The sequence below is a fragment of the Manis pentadactyla genome, chromosome 13 (assembly GCF_030020395.1).
Source record: "Manis pentadactyla isolate mManPen7 chromosome 13, mManPen7.hap1, whole genome shotgun sequence".
NCBI lineage: Eukaryota > Metazoa > Chordata > Mammalia > Pholidota > Manidae > Manis > Manis pentadactyla.
This window is the reverse complement of record NC_080031.1, coordinates 96,231,697-96,245,492: the sequence shown is the minus strand read 5'-3', so window position 1 is coordinate 96,245,492 and position 13,796 is coordinate 96,231,697. Positions and strand designations below refer to the sequence as shown.

The following is a 13,796-nucleotide window of genomic DNA, read 5'->3' as shown; positions in this document are numbered from 1 at the left end:
TAATTATAATCCACTGTATCTCAAATACATCACTTGTAACAAACTGCCTGGCTTCCAAAGCAGATTTTGATTCTAATTAACTCAGTTCTGAGTATCTCCTAACCCTCTTGACGTTTTTAATACCAATTATGATGCACACATGTCCATTTATACAACTATCAAGACTAAAAAGCTACAGGTCCAAAAAATGTCACTTACCAATCTAGGTTTAACCCATATACCTTTCAAGTCCCTGAAATTTCTAAATTGAAAAATATTTTTACTATCCCAACACTAAGAAACTTCCATTTCCAGCTGGTATTATGCAACACATCGAAACAAATGATCAGCAAGATGCCAATCAACTGAAGAAAAGTAGCATCTATATGTTACAGATAATCTCTTTGCTCTTTGAAGTTTATATAACAATGATCTACAATTACTAAAACTGTGTCAAGTGACTAAATGGGGCCTTTATTTTTAAAAAACAAAAAAAAGTAAATAAGAGCAATTGAGGACCACTAGTGACTTCCCAGGAAATGAGGAGAGTTGACAAATCTAAGGATGCTTCCCAATCTTAAGATACTAGACTCATGGCAACAGGAAAAATGTGTGCTTGCAATCTTATCCGAAGCCAGAGGCCCAGACTTTACTATTACGCTTACTCTCCATTATTTTGGTTCAAAATAAAATGACAATAATCAAGACTTGGTGAGTAAATTTAAAAAGTGTGTTATGTTTTTAATATCACAAGGATTAAGCAAATAGACCATATAAAAATCTGTAAGGAAATGTAATTCCAAGCAATGTAACACTTATGTTTTATACTCAAGAAGACAAACCTTCCAAATATGGTAGTATTATCTAGTTAAAAGGGTATTAATGCTTTTAGGTTGCATACATCAATTTTTCAAATTGCATTTTTATATCTAATCATTCTACTCCAGTTTGCTTAAAAAAATACTCTTAAAAATTGAAAATTAAAAAATGAAAATTTCCAATTCTGAGTTTGATAATGAAAATTTTCCTAAGTTAAAATAAAGATTTCATGAATACTAATTTCACAAGTATGAATATTAATCATTTCTTCCATTAAATATCTGTGCTGGAGTAAAAATAAAGATACTCAATGAGACTAATTTGGCTACTTTATTCAGCCCTTATAAGGTAAATGTGCAGACTTAACATTAGACAATTCAGTTTCTTTCATTTCATTTTTAAAATGGCTCCACTTCTCAGGACAGACCACCACAAACACAAGATGCAATCCTTGGGCCTGACTGGGACCATGTTCACCTGTTCTCCTAAACGCACTAGCTCAGCCTCAAAAAAGCAAATTACAAATCTGAGAAGTTAGGGAAAGGTGTAAACTAGTAATTCTAATTAAATAAGAAAAATCAATTGACACTGATGCTCTATTCTTCACTATCAGTATTAATACAAACTCAACCCTTTCAAATCAGGGAACCTGCCGGGTGGGGAGGGAGAAGGGGATTGAGGGGTATTATGATTGGCACACATGGTGTGGGAAGGATCATGAGGAAGACAGTGTAGCAGAGAGAAGGCAAATAATGACTCTGGGGCATCTTACTACACTGATGGGCAGTGACTGCAATGGGATGGGGCGGGGGGGCTTCGATAACTTAAAAAAAAAGATGTTGCAGGAAAACATTCCCTCATCTGCTACTGGATACTGCCATAGCTGTGTGGTATTCCCGAAATTGTGGAACTGTGAGGAGTCTTCACTAAAGAGGATGTACTGGGCATGGAAGAGCAGAGAATGGAAGAAACCGATTTCTTAATAGCATTGTCGAGCCATTAAATTAATCCTGTAACCCATCTAGAAACTACTCCAGATAATATTTAACAAATCACCTTACTGAGTGTGCAGAGTGAGTTGAGTTTGGGGTACTTTCAGGCCAAAATATCCTAATGAAATCTACATATGGAAAACAAGATAGAAAGAAACTGGGTCTCTAACAACCTTACAGGACAGAGACCCACCTGCCATGACTGCCTGCCAAATTCTGGGCTGCATCATAAGAGAGAAATAAACTTCCAACTTGTTTGAAAAAAATAAATAAATCAGGGAACCTGCCATTCCACTTCTAGTGGTTTTGCAGAAGAATTACATAAAGGTGTAAACAATTTGCTTCCTTTAGAGACACTGCAGTGTAGAAGAAAAATTGTTTGTGAGCTTCTGCCTTCTGAATTCTGCAGCCTTCATGGTACTTCAGAACCCCAATAATCAAGCAATTCATGACAAAAGATAAAAGTGAAAAAGTAGACACAGAGATCCGTGAAGACTTCGCCCATTTTGCTATAGGTATCCATTGAACGATTTATCACTTCAGCGGGAATCCCAGATAATAGAAGTGCAGCTGTTAGGACTGTTGTCTTAATCTTCTTTTCACCCTGTACAAAGATAGATTTATAAATCTGTAATTTATAAATTTGTAAATCTTACAGCTTTCAGAAGACTACTTAAGGTCTATAAAAACATTGCCAGTGCTACTATTTTCACTTTATTTCAAAACTGTTATTAGAATTTCAAAACATCAATCAATAATGTATCAACACATATTTACTGAGCATATTAATATGTAAAGCAGCAAACTACTAGGTGGTAGGGAAGACCATTCTTGCTATCAAAAATTTAAAAAACAGTCTTATTTGGGGGGGCAAAACATAAGTAACAACTTAGCATATACACAACAGCACAAGGTGAAAACAGGAAAAACATAGACACGACATAACTGCTAAGATACATAACATGGATAACGTGTGGCATAGTGTCTCAACAAGACAGAAATTACTCCAGGGTTTTATGAATAAAGCACAGGAAGGATTTCAGGAGCAAGTGGAATTAAAAACAGGCCTTTAGTCACCATGTAAGTTGATCAAGAGGACCCTTGAACCACTGTGATGTACATTTGAAACCAACATAAGATTGTCTATTAACAACACTAAGAAAAAGGCCTTCAAGAACGAGCAATGGGCAGAAGAGGAGAAATCTTACTGTATGGTTAAGTTTCATGACAATAAGAGTCACAAGTGTTTGGTAGACTGGAGGACAGTGAGTAACAATCATAGGAACATTCTGCAGAGTCCTAATTGCCATGCAAAGGAATCACACTTTGATTACACTTACAATTTATCACCAAGCATTTATTTTCTAGTATAATTTTCTAGTCACATTTTTTAAGAGATTCAAGGCTGAATTTTCATTTTCTTGATTTGGTATCACCAAATCCAGTCACATGGTTCAGAAGTTTTAAAAATATAAAAAGCTATAGTTAACCAAAATAAATAAAAGTTTATGGCCCACAAAAAGACTCATACAAGAAAGTTCTTAGCTGCTTTAGTCATAATCTATCAAAAACTGGAAACAAAAATGTCCATCAGCAGATTAGATAAACAAATGGATATATTTATACAATGGAATACTATTCAGCCAAAAAAGAAGGGAAGGAGGGAGAAGAAAATGAACTGATACACTCAGCAATATGGATGAATCTCAAAAATAGTATGTACAGGAACAATCTCATTTATATGAAGTATAAAATAGGCAAAGCTAATCCATAATGGGAAAAAGAAAAACAGATCTTCAGTACATATAGGAGCTGAGGCTGTCCAGAAAGGGTCATGATGTAACTTCCTGACTGACAGCAATGTTCTAAACCTTGAAAGGATTTGGATTTCACAAGGTGTTGTAACTTATTAACTGTTATACTAAAGATGAGTGTGCTTTACTATATGAAAATTTTACCTCAAAGACAAAGAACCATAAACAAACACTGAATTACAGTCAATGATATGCAAGCTGAAATGTGTAGGGGTAAAGTATACTGATGTCTACATCTGTGACATACTTTGAAATGCACCAAGAAAAAAAAAGTACTGAAAATGGACAGAAAATTGAAAACATGATAAACAGAACAAAATGTTAATTACATCTGTGTTTAAAAACTGTGATAAAATGTTTTGTTGAGAAAGGTATACAGTGGTCTCCCTTCCTTTACTCTCCCCTCTCACATACACTCTTACCATAAATAACCATTGTTAATAGTTTCATGTAATATTCTTCCAGTTTCTTCATATATACAACAAGCAAAATAAAACCTATTATTTTCCCTTTTTATAAAAAAATGAGTACAGTATGGATATTACCCTGCATTTTGGCTTTTTTCTTATTATTTCTTGGTAAGGTTGTCATTATCAGTACATGGAAAGCATCCTTATGAATGGATATGCCATAATTTTTCTAACTAGTCACTTGTTAGTAGACATTTAGGCTGAATCCAAACTCTTGCTATTGCAAAACTACAATCAAATTTCTAAACAAATGTTTTAATTAAAATTATTATTTTTGGGGGGGTTAATAAATATACATCTATATCACCCCAAAAAATAAATTTAAAAACAAAATTAAATTTCTTTCTTTACTCATTCACTCTGTACTTCACCTATCTGATCCCTCAAACTCTGTGTCTCTAATCCATTAAACACACACAAGCTCTTGAACAGACACTTCTCCAAAGAAGAAATAGAGATGGACAACAGGCACATGAAAAGATGCTCCACATCACTAGTCAGGGAAATGCAAATTAAAACCACAGTGAGATATCACCTTACACCAATTAGAATGGCCACTATCCAAAAGACAATAAACAACAAATGCTGGCAAGGATGCAGACAAAGGGGAGCCATCCTATACTGTGGTGGGAATGTAAACTGATTCAACCGTGTGGAGAGCAAGCAATATGGAGGTCCCTCAAAAAACTAAAAATAGAAATACTATTTGACCTAGTAATTCCACTCCTAAGAATTTACCTGAAGAAACCAAGATCCCTGATTCAAAAAGATATATGCACCCCTATGTTTATTGCTGCACTACTTACAATAGCCAAGATATGGAAGCAACCTAAGTGTCTGTCAACAGATGAATGGATAAAGAAGATGTAGTACACAGACACCATGGAATATCATTCAGCCATAAAAAGAAATCCTCCCATTTGCAGCAACATGGATGGAGCTAGAGGGTATCATGCTCAGTGAAATAAGCAAGGTGAAGAGAGGCAAATATCAAATCATTTAACTCATTTGTGGAGTGTAACAACAAAGCAAAACAGAAAGAACAGAATAGCAGTGGACTCATAGACACCAAGAAGGAACTAGTGGTTACCAAAGGGGAGGGGTTGGAGAGGGAAAAGGGATTAAGGGACATAATAATTCACAATCACAATATAGGTAGGTTATGGGGATGGCAGTACAGCACAGAGAATATAATTAATGACTGTAACATCTTACTACATTGATAGTGATCACAGTGGAGTGGATGAGGACTTGATAATATGGGTGAATGTTGAACCACTGTGTTGTGTATTTGAAACCATCATAAAATTGTATGTGAATGATACTTTAATAAAAAAAACAAAACAAAAAAACACATGAGGTCTACCAAGGCATTACAAATGACTAAGCAAACAGCCAAGTAGCCATTTTTCACAACTAAAAAAACTCACAAAAACTCACTCACACAAGTAAGGTCATCTTCTGTGACAGCCCCATAAAACTGTATACATCTGGAGTCAGGCAGAACACGTAAACACTCACACACCCCATGACTCTGTTCTGCAATTTTTGCCAAAATATTTATCTATCAGGCCCTTCACAATAAAGATATAGTACATTAATGGTAAAGTAAAAGTGTAATAAGATAACTGAACTCATTTTTAAGTTAATTTTCTTTATTATTAACAAATGTATTGTGAAGTTTACTAAATAATTACACTTTTTTAGTCAAGTACTATTCAAACTCTGTCCTGAAGCTTTTTCCCCCAATACATAGTAGTCCAGTATTTTTGTAAAATATGATAAAAATGTTATGGCAATATCAAATGGCTGTAGAATTTCTAATTACTTTCTGAACTCATTACAAACGAAAGGTCTGAAGATTTAAACCGTAAGTATGACTAAATTTTTTGTTTTATTTTTTATTAAGGTATCATTCATATATAATATGAAGGTTTCAAATGAAGAACATTATGGTTACTACATTCACCCATATTATCAAGTCCCCCACCATACCCCATTGCAGTCACTGTCCATCAGCATAGTAAGATGCTATAGAGTCACTACTTGTATTCTCTGTGCTATCTGCCTGCCCTGTTACCCTCTTACCCTTAGGTGTGTCAATCATAATGCCCCTTAATCCCCTTCTCCCTCCCTCCCCACCCACCTTCCCCACACCTATCCCTTTGGTAATTGCTAGTCTCTTCTTGTAAGCATTACTAAATTTTTTTAATTTCACAAAATTATCTAGTCATCAATCTAAATATATCACCATAACTTAGAAAAAAAATTAGTTTACCTTGGGAAAATATTTGTATAGTCCCATGTACGCAAGTTGTAAAGTAAGAAATGGAGCAAATATGGACTGTGAAGATAAAGATAAAATTATGTATTTCCAACATAATCATTCAGAGAAGATAAACCAAACTAACAGCAGCTATAAAATTCCTAGCAAAATAAAACTGTTAATAAAATCTTTAATTTTAGCAGCTGAAAACAGTATTGTTTCTGCAGAAAGATGAAAGGATTTATCATAAAAGATGCTTCTCAAGTCGGTCTTTTAATATCCCCAAAAATGTCTTCTCTCATAAACACTTACCTTTTAAATGATTTAAAGTATTCAGTGGTTGACAGACAGGTACCATGTTGCAGTTACATCGCACTCATCTAGAGCTAATTAGATGGCGATTTAAAAGAACACATAAAAGGAGGCCCAGAACTCAAAATAGATGCCATACATTCCTCACTTTGGGGCAAGAAATTCATATAGCACATTTCTGGCCTTCAAACAACAAGTGATCAAGTGATTATTAGTATAGATTAAATGGCTTGGTTATCTTGCTTTCCACACAGTAAAATAGAAAAGATCAAAGTAATACTTAACTTACATTTATTTCTAATATTAAAAATATAAAGGGAGTGAAGAAGCAAGTATTACTAGATGGAAGAACAGCAGAGGACTGAGAAATGACAGTTGAAAATCTGATACCAGGGAAAACCAGAAAGCCCAAAAAAACCCTCACATGAAAACATGGCACAAAAATATGACATTATTTTTAAATGCATGAAAGCATATAGCAACCTACATAAGAGAAAAAAAGCAGTTACGCATCTCACTAAATGCTGAAAGCTATGATGACATTTACCATCAGTTAAAAAAAAACCTATTTAACAGATTCTCTTTAAGAAAATATTTGCATAAAAGATTTTTAAGAACTTTTTAATAGTACAAACCTTAATTATCTTATGTGACTGGTATTCGGTAGGTATTCTTAAAATGTCTGCAGAGCGGAACTACCTTAAAGAGGAAGACACTGAACTATGAACTGTGCTTTTCTTCACTCCTCCACATACCGGAAAACAACCAGTATATCCGAACTGATTAGGAAGAGCCAGCCACTGACACATGAGGGCACAACAGGCAGGAACTGCCATTATGGAAACACTACATTACAAAATGCTGAAATGCCTTTTGAACCACAGAAAATTTACATAATGTTCAGGATGACAGGAACTACATTTTAATGTTTCAAATTGCTTGAAAAGTGGTAATTAATATATAGTATACCTAAATACTTAACCCTTTGGTCTTGGAGTGAAACTGCCAAGATTTAATCTCAGCTCTCATTTTTAATCTCAGCACTCATTATTATTATTACCCATTTGCACTTTCCATTATGTCAGTTAGCAGCTGTGTGACCTTGGGTAAATGACCTAGCCTCTGAGTCTTCATTCCCTCATCTAAAAACAGATTCAAACATGCCTAGTTCATAAGGATAAGGTTAAATGAATTAATAAATGTAAAGCACTCAGAAGGTAAGAGTTTGGCAATTATTATTAGGCTCTGTATTTAACTGGAAATCCTCACTGTATAACTAAGGTGAATAGCAGTTTATAATACATCTCCAAATAGCCATGCAATCTGGTAAATATTAAGTTAATATTGGCAATGAATTCTATGGATTAAAAGCGCTCATTATTATTATTACCAATTTGCACTTTCCATTATGTTTCTTACCAAGTATTTGCAAACAAAAGCTCTGACTCCAAAAGCAAGAAGGGCACATCCCACCAATCTGAATATCCGAAAAGAGTCAAATTCTTCTGTTGTGTTCCCATCCTCTTGATTGGGTTTTTCACTAATCAGCTGTTTCCTTAGCTTCATTGCTTCTTCAAATCTGGAGAGGTACTGCTCTAGGCCTTGGCGAGAACCCCTCTGGACAGTGTCTGCAGTCAGGTCCCCTCTGTTCCGCTGCCGGAGCTCAAGGCTTACATCATTACTGCACTCAGGTGGTTTAATGAAAGAGTCCAATTTGTCTCCCAGCTGAGTCCCTTTTACTTCAGCCACACCAATCTGCCGGTCAGTTGTTCCTGTATTCACCGAATCACCCATCACTACTCGTTTTGAAACTGAAGGAATGGTGAGGGAGTTCAGTTTATCACTGTCCTGATGTTTTGATTTTGTTTGACTTTCTTCTTCTGAGAAAAGAAATTTAGAATCCTTACGTATTACATATTGACAACACCCTTCATGTTAATATTAATAAATATACCACTGTATCTAGTGGTATATTTATAAATTAATAAATATAATATTAATAAATATACCATCATAATGAACTCGGCAGTCTCTTTATCTAAATCATTACTGGTTCTGCATAAAACATAAACTAGTTCCTTCCTCTACACTTTTATAATTTATCACCCAAAAAAAGTATTCCTGCAGAAGAAATAATCCAAACTTTGGGAGCAGAAAATAAGACTGGTAGACAAATTGGGAAATATGAAATATGGAGATGCAGCAACCTATAAAGACCAAGTTTTCATGACTAATGATAGAATCTGGGCCTGAGTAGCACCTTTCAAATAAGCCCACCCACCATCAGAGAGAGACCTAGGGTGTCATCTTACCGCGGCTACAAGCATCCTCCAGAGGACACGTCAGCAAGCCACAAGCCCAGCTTTCCCGACCCCTCCCCTCAAAAAGCCCGCCCCAAACCCTGGCCCTAAAAAGCCTGTTGACCTGTTAGAGACCTTTTTCCTTTGTTCTGCTGGCCAGCACAGAGGGGTCCCTCTCAGGTTCAGCAATAAACCTGCTTGGACTATTGAGTTCGCACCCCCCTCTTTTCTTTCACCTATTCCCTCCCTCTATCCCTTTCAGATAATACATCCTTCAGAAGTATGACTACATTGCCTGCTCTAGTTTATTTAGTTAAAAAATATGAAACCATTAAAGCTTTTTAAAATCTGTATTTTAATACTGCATTTCTGAATCCAGAATCCTTGACAGGACAGAGTCCAGCACAGGGCGTGGCATATCCCAAGGTTACTATTTACACAATCCATCTACTGTAGTCAAGGAGCCATTACTAGGTTTTTAAGGGCAGTTTTAAGATGCTATTCTGATTTAAAACAACACAAACCCTTAACTACAGCTAAGATTTTCGAGATAAAAGAAAAGAAAGAGCAATAAATACTTTGGGAAATAATAGCCTATTGTTAAAGGAAGAAATATATCTTTTAACTATTCTAGAAGAATTTGAAATAGTACTTTTGGTGGTTTTCCGCCACAAACCTTTGAACTGTCTAGTTCAAAGCTACGTATCTAAAACCCCACAGAGCAGAAGTCACGACGCTCTAAAGAGTTTCCAACTAGTGACTAAAGGCAGCACTCCACGGAAACTTACTTAGCACTAGCACATAGTAAGTAAGTGTTCAATAAACATCCACATTTTTTTTTTAAAAAAGAAAGTCACTGTACATGTCATTGGGGGAAAATTAAGGACTCTCTTCAGGGTTAAATGCAGTTCCTGACATTAATCCCAGCACACCAGGAAAAAAGACTTCAGGTGGGCACATCCCACTTTTGGGGTCTACAAAAAATAGTCGCTCCAATTTTTTTCGCTCGTTTTAGAATGCCTGTAGTTGACAGTATTAAGAACACTCAACACAGACACTAGGATATGACCGTAAGAGTCCTTAGTCTAGGAAGAACTAGGGGGCTATTTTGTAAAAATAAGCTCATGTGCGCCGACAAGAGTTACAGCACAAGGCAAAAGAAAACACGACGCTAGTGAAGGCGCTGGAAGGGGAAGCATTTGGACGGCAGGAGGAAAGCAATCTTCCCGAGAGGCACAACGGGCAGCGCCCAACTGGAGTCAAATGTGCGCCCTCAAGGAAGGCGAGGGGCTGGCGAAGGGAGAAGGGCCGTCTCGGAGAAAGGGCAGAGGGCACCGGCACAGGCACCCCGGGGCGAGGGCAACCTCAGGACGGAGCCCCCCGGAAAACTGAGAGCAACTAGAGGCGTCGGGGGGTTACGAAGGGTGGACTTGGGACATTCGCCTAAGAGGCGGGAACAGAGATGAGATCAGAGAGGTTTGGTCAGAAAGGTCAGGAAAGTGCAAAAAAGAAAGGAACGATCCTGAAGACTCTGGCGTGAGCGCGGGACCGAAGGGAAACGGGAGGTTCTCACCCGCGCCGCTCCCCGGCCTGTGAAAGCCCATGATGCGGTTGATGCGCTGCTCCGAGTTCAGGAGCAGCTTTCTCCGCCGAAGCTCAGCCCGGCGCTGGGAAGCCGACAGGCCTGAGCCCGCCGGGGCCTCCGGCCGGTCCCCGCTATCAAGAGCGACGGTCACCGGCTCCATCTTCCTCTCCGCAATCACGGAGAGGCGGCGGGGGTGCTCGCAGCGGCACAGCTGCACCCACGTCTTCAGGCCCGACTGCAGGGCGCGAAATCCCCTCCCAGCCTCGGCCCGCCCCGCCCCGCCTCGCCCGCGCAAGGCCGGAGCTGCGGACTAAGCTCGCGCGCTGCCTCATGGGATCGAATGCGAGGCTTGCTCCGCCATCATGAATGAGGGCAGCGCTGGGCGCCCGTTCCCCCCGCAAGACTGTCCCTCCCTGCTCTTCTCTCTCGCCACCAAGCGCCTCTGCTTCACTCGAGGGTGAAGAAAACCGACACCCAACCTGACAAGCAGGAAAGGAATGGGAGCAAAGATAACGTAGGGAGAGCAGTGCCAGGAAGCAAAATGGAGGATGCAGCAGTAAACACTGGTTTCCAGTGACCTTCCGCGGCCTCGTTTATAGGTCACTGGAATACGTAACAGCGCGAGCGGCGCTTTACGGAGCGTGGCGCTTAGGGGTTTCCCTTAGGGATGACCCCTCGTCTTCAGCCTCTCTTTTTCTAAATAAACGTCTGGATTTGTTGGAGGGAAGTCGGTTCAGAGACTCAGGGAAGTCAGAGTATAAGGTGATTAGAATGAAAATGCAAAGTAGTAAAGACACCACTGGAAAAGCGCAGAGACACAACGTTGTAAGTGAGAGGTTTATTTAAAGCCAAAGCAAAAAGGTGCACACTCAGAAGGGAGAGAGTGGGCTACCTCAGAAGAGGCACCCCTAAGGTTTAGGGCCTGGGGTTTTATAGGCGGTTGAGGATTTTCAAAGGGCTAGGGCTGTGGACTTGTTAAGTGGTCCCAAATGTCCGTCCTTGTTGAGACATTACATCTTTCTTTTGATTAGTTTTCCAGGTAATTCTGCAAAAGTAATGTAAATTCACTGCTGATTTCTTCCTAGAATAGCAGCTTTTTGGGTCTGGGAGCGTATCAATTAAGACCACTTGCCATGTCCCCCCAGGGTGGGCCGAGTTATTGTTTGCTAAACGGTATGTTAAGGATCTTACTTCTTCCTGGATTTTTTTAAATATAATTTTTGCTTTAAGGTGGGATCCTCCTGTCTTACGCTGTTTGTGTATCTGGGCCTTTTAGCAGGCAGGCTAAAGTAAATTTTACAATGGCACATGATCTAATTGACACAATGAAGATATGGGTTATGCTGAGTGTAAGTCTGGGGAGAGGAAATCCCGGGGCAAAATACCTCTAAAAACCGAAATCAGTCAAAGGGACAAATAAAGTTTAAAATCCATTTATTGCTTACAAACTGCAGTCCCAGCCCTTTTCTTTTTCCTGCTCCAGCAGACACAAAGTGGGCCCTTCCCTCACCTTGCAGGTACAGATAAGCACTCCTTACCCAGTTAATTACCCATTGATATGGAGATGAACTTCTCTCCGCCCCTGAGGAATGATGCAAATGAAGGAAAGCCATACTTCCTTCCACCTCTGAATGCCTGTTGATAGGCAGATGTACTAAAGCCAGGCGAGATTTTTCAGAAATACTACAATTTTACCCACACTGAGATATTTCTCTTTATCTGGGGAATATTCAAACATTCAAGGCCAAATTGCTCCTGACCTTTTGAGCTTTAACTGATAAACTCTCTTTTCTGGCTTTCTAGTATTAACTGGTTAACGGAGTCCTTTCTAGGGGGTTTTACTGACCTTGTTCTTTTTCCACCCCGCTCATATCTATTTTGCTGCCTAACAGTTTGTTCCAGGAGTTCCCCACGTCTTTGTTCAAGATTGTCCCAGGGAAACCCTCCCTGTCCATTCTATTTAAATTGCCATCTGTCTTGCCAATGGGTTTCAGCCCCCGGCAAGTTCACTATGGATTCAATGTGACCAAAGAAATGACAGTAAAACGTTCTTGGGAGTAAAAGGGTTATACCCAACTATATTTCCATGGTAGCAGGTCAATCACTAAAATTCCGTCCACTCAGAGCGAATTTGCATGCAGCAAGTTAGTCTCTGCCTCTGGGCCTCTGTCCACACAGCTGTCCCGCACAGCTGTCTTCTGGGCCTCTCTACCTGCACAGCCGTCCCCCACAGCCGTCCTGTGGGCCTCTGTCCTTGGTGCTGCCATCGCTCCAGCCTCCACTCCGCTCTCCTGCAGCCTTGCAGCCATGCCACCTTGTCGCCCAGACCACTGGGTGGAGCTCTTTATATAGAGTCAATAGCAACGTATTGCCCACACGTGTGTAGTGAGCCGGCCAACCAGGGCCAGGTGAGAATCCTGGCCACAGGAACCTTCATTTTATCCATACCATCCCGCCTTAAAATGTGTATTCTCCTTGTCTTGTCTTATTTTCCTCAACACTTGTAATTGACTCACAAGCTAAATGTACTTAATTCATTGTTTCTCACTAACTAAAATATAAGCTCCACAATTACAAGCATCGTGTTTTGTTCACCGCTGCAACTCCTAAAACAACATCAGTGCTCAGCAACTTATCCATTGTTGTTGAGGGCCCTCTACAGTGTTAAGGAGAACAAGAGAATGTTTATAATTTCTTTGAAATGTAATAATAAATAAGGTATCTTGGATTACAACCTGGATTACAGTCATCCTTCATGCTAATGTCGCCGGACAGCCGAGTCTGGGAGGTGTTTCCCTGCGCACCAGGTGAAACTTCACCCTGTTCGGGGAGGGTTCTCGACTCTAAATGAGAAAGAATTCTCCAGCAGGTCAGAAAAGTGTAGGTAAAGAAGGAATTCATTAGAGCGAGAGTAGTAATGAATGGCAGCGGCCTTGCAAGCAGCTGAGGGCGGGAAAGTGCATAGGGAGGGAGTGGGAGCTTGCTAAACTCAGCATGGGGAAGACTCCCTCATCAGCTCCTGAAGCCAGGATCACCTGGCCTCTTGTGTCCGCTGGATCTGCACAGTGAGGGGGCTAGCCCCTACCACCCAAAGATTTGGGGGAGCAGTGGAGCACAGGATGGAGTGAGATTGTGTTCTGAGAAATTCCCCCAAATGGGAGATTTTCAGGTAGGCTGCTGCAGTTTCCTCCAGGTCACCTGGGCGACAGGAACTCACAGGCCCAAATGTGAGCTCTCAGCAGCCTCTCCCTATTTATCA

General features: G+C 39.6%; 1 protein-coding gene across 2 annotated transcripts; it reads right to left on the bottom strand.

Annotated features, from left to right (window-relative positions):
• Window positions 1–695: 695 nt before the first annotated feature.
• Window positions 696–10,832, bottom strand: CAMLG (calcium modulating ligand). 2 transcript variants are annotated; one of them, XM_036898190.2, is made up of 4 exons: window positions 10,526–10,827; window positions 8,072–8,532; window positions 6,353–6,418; window positions 696–2,394 (listed from the first exon to the last, which is right to left on the bottom strand). In XM_036898190.2, exons 1-4 carry the CDS (start codon window positions 10,695–10,697, stop codon window positions 2,203–2,205), a joined length of 891 nt encoding a protein of 296 aa, XP_036754085.1. In that variant the 5' UTR covers window positions 10,698–10,827; the 3' UTR covers window positions 696–2,202. The 2 variants fall into 2 exon arrangements, with proteins under 2 accessions (XP_036754085.1, XP_057346867.1); XM_057490884.1 differs by lacking the exon at window positions 6,353–6,418 and having other exon boundaries at window positions 10,526–10,832.
• Between the last annotated feature and the right edge of the window lie 2,964 nt (window positions 10,833–13,796).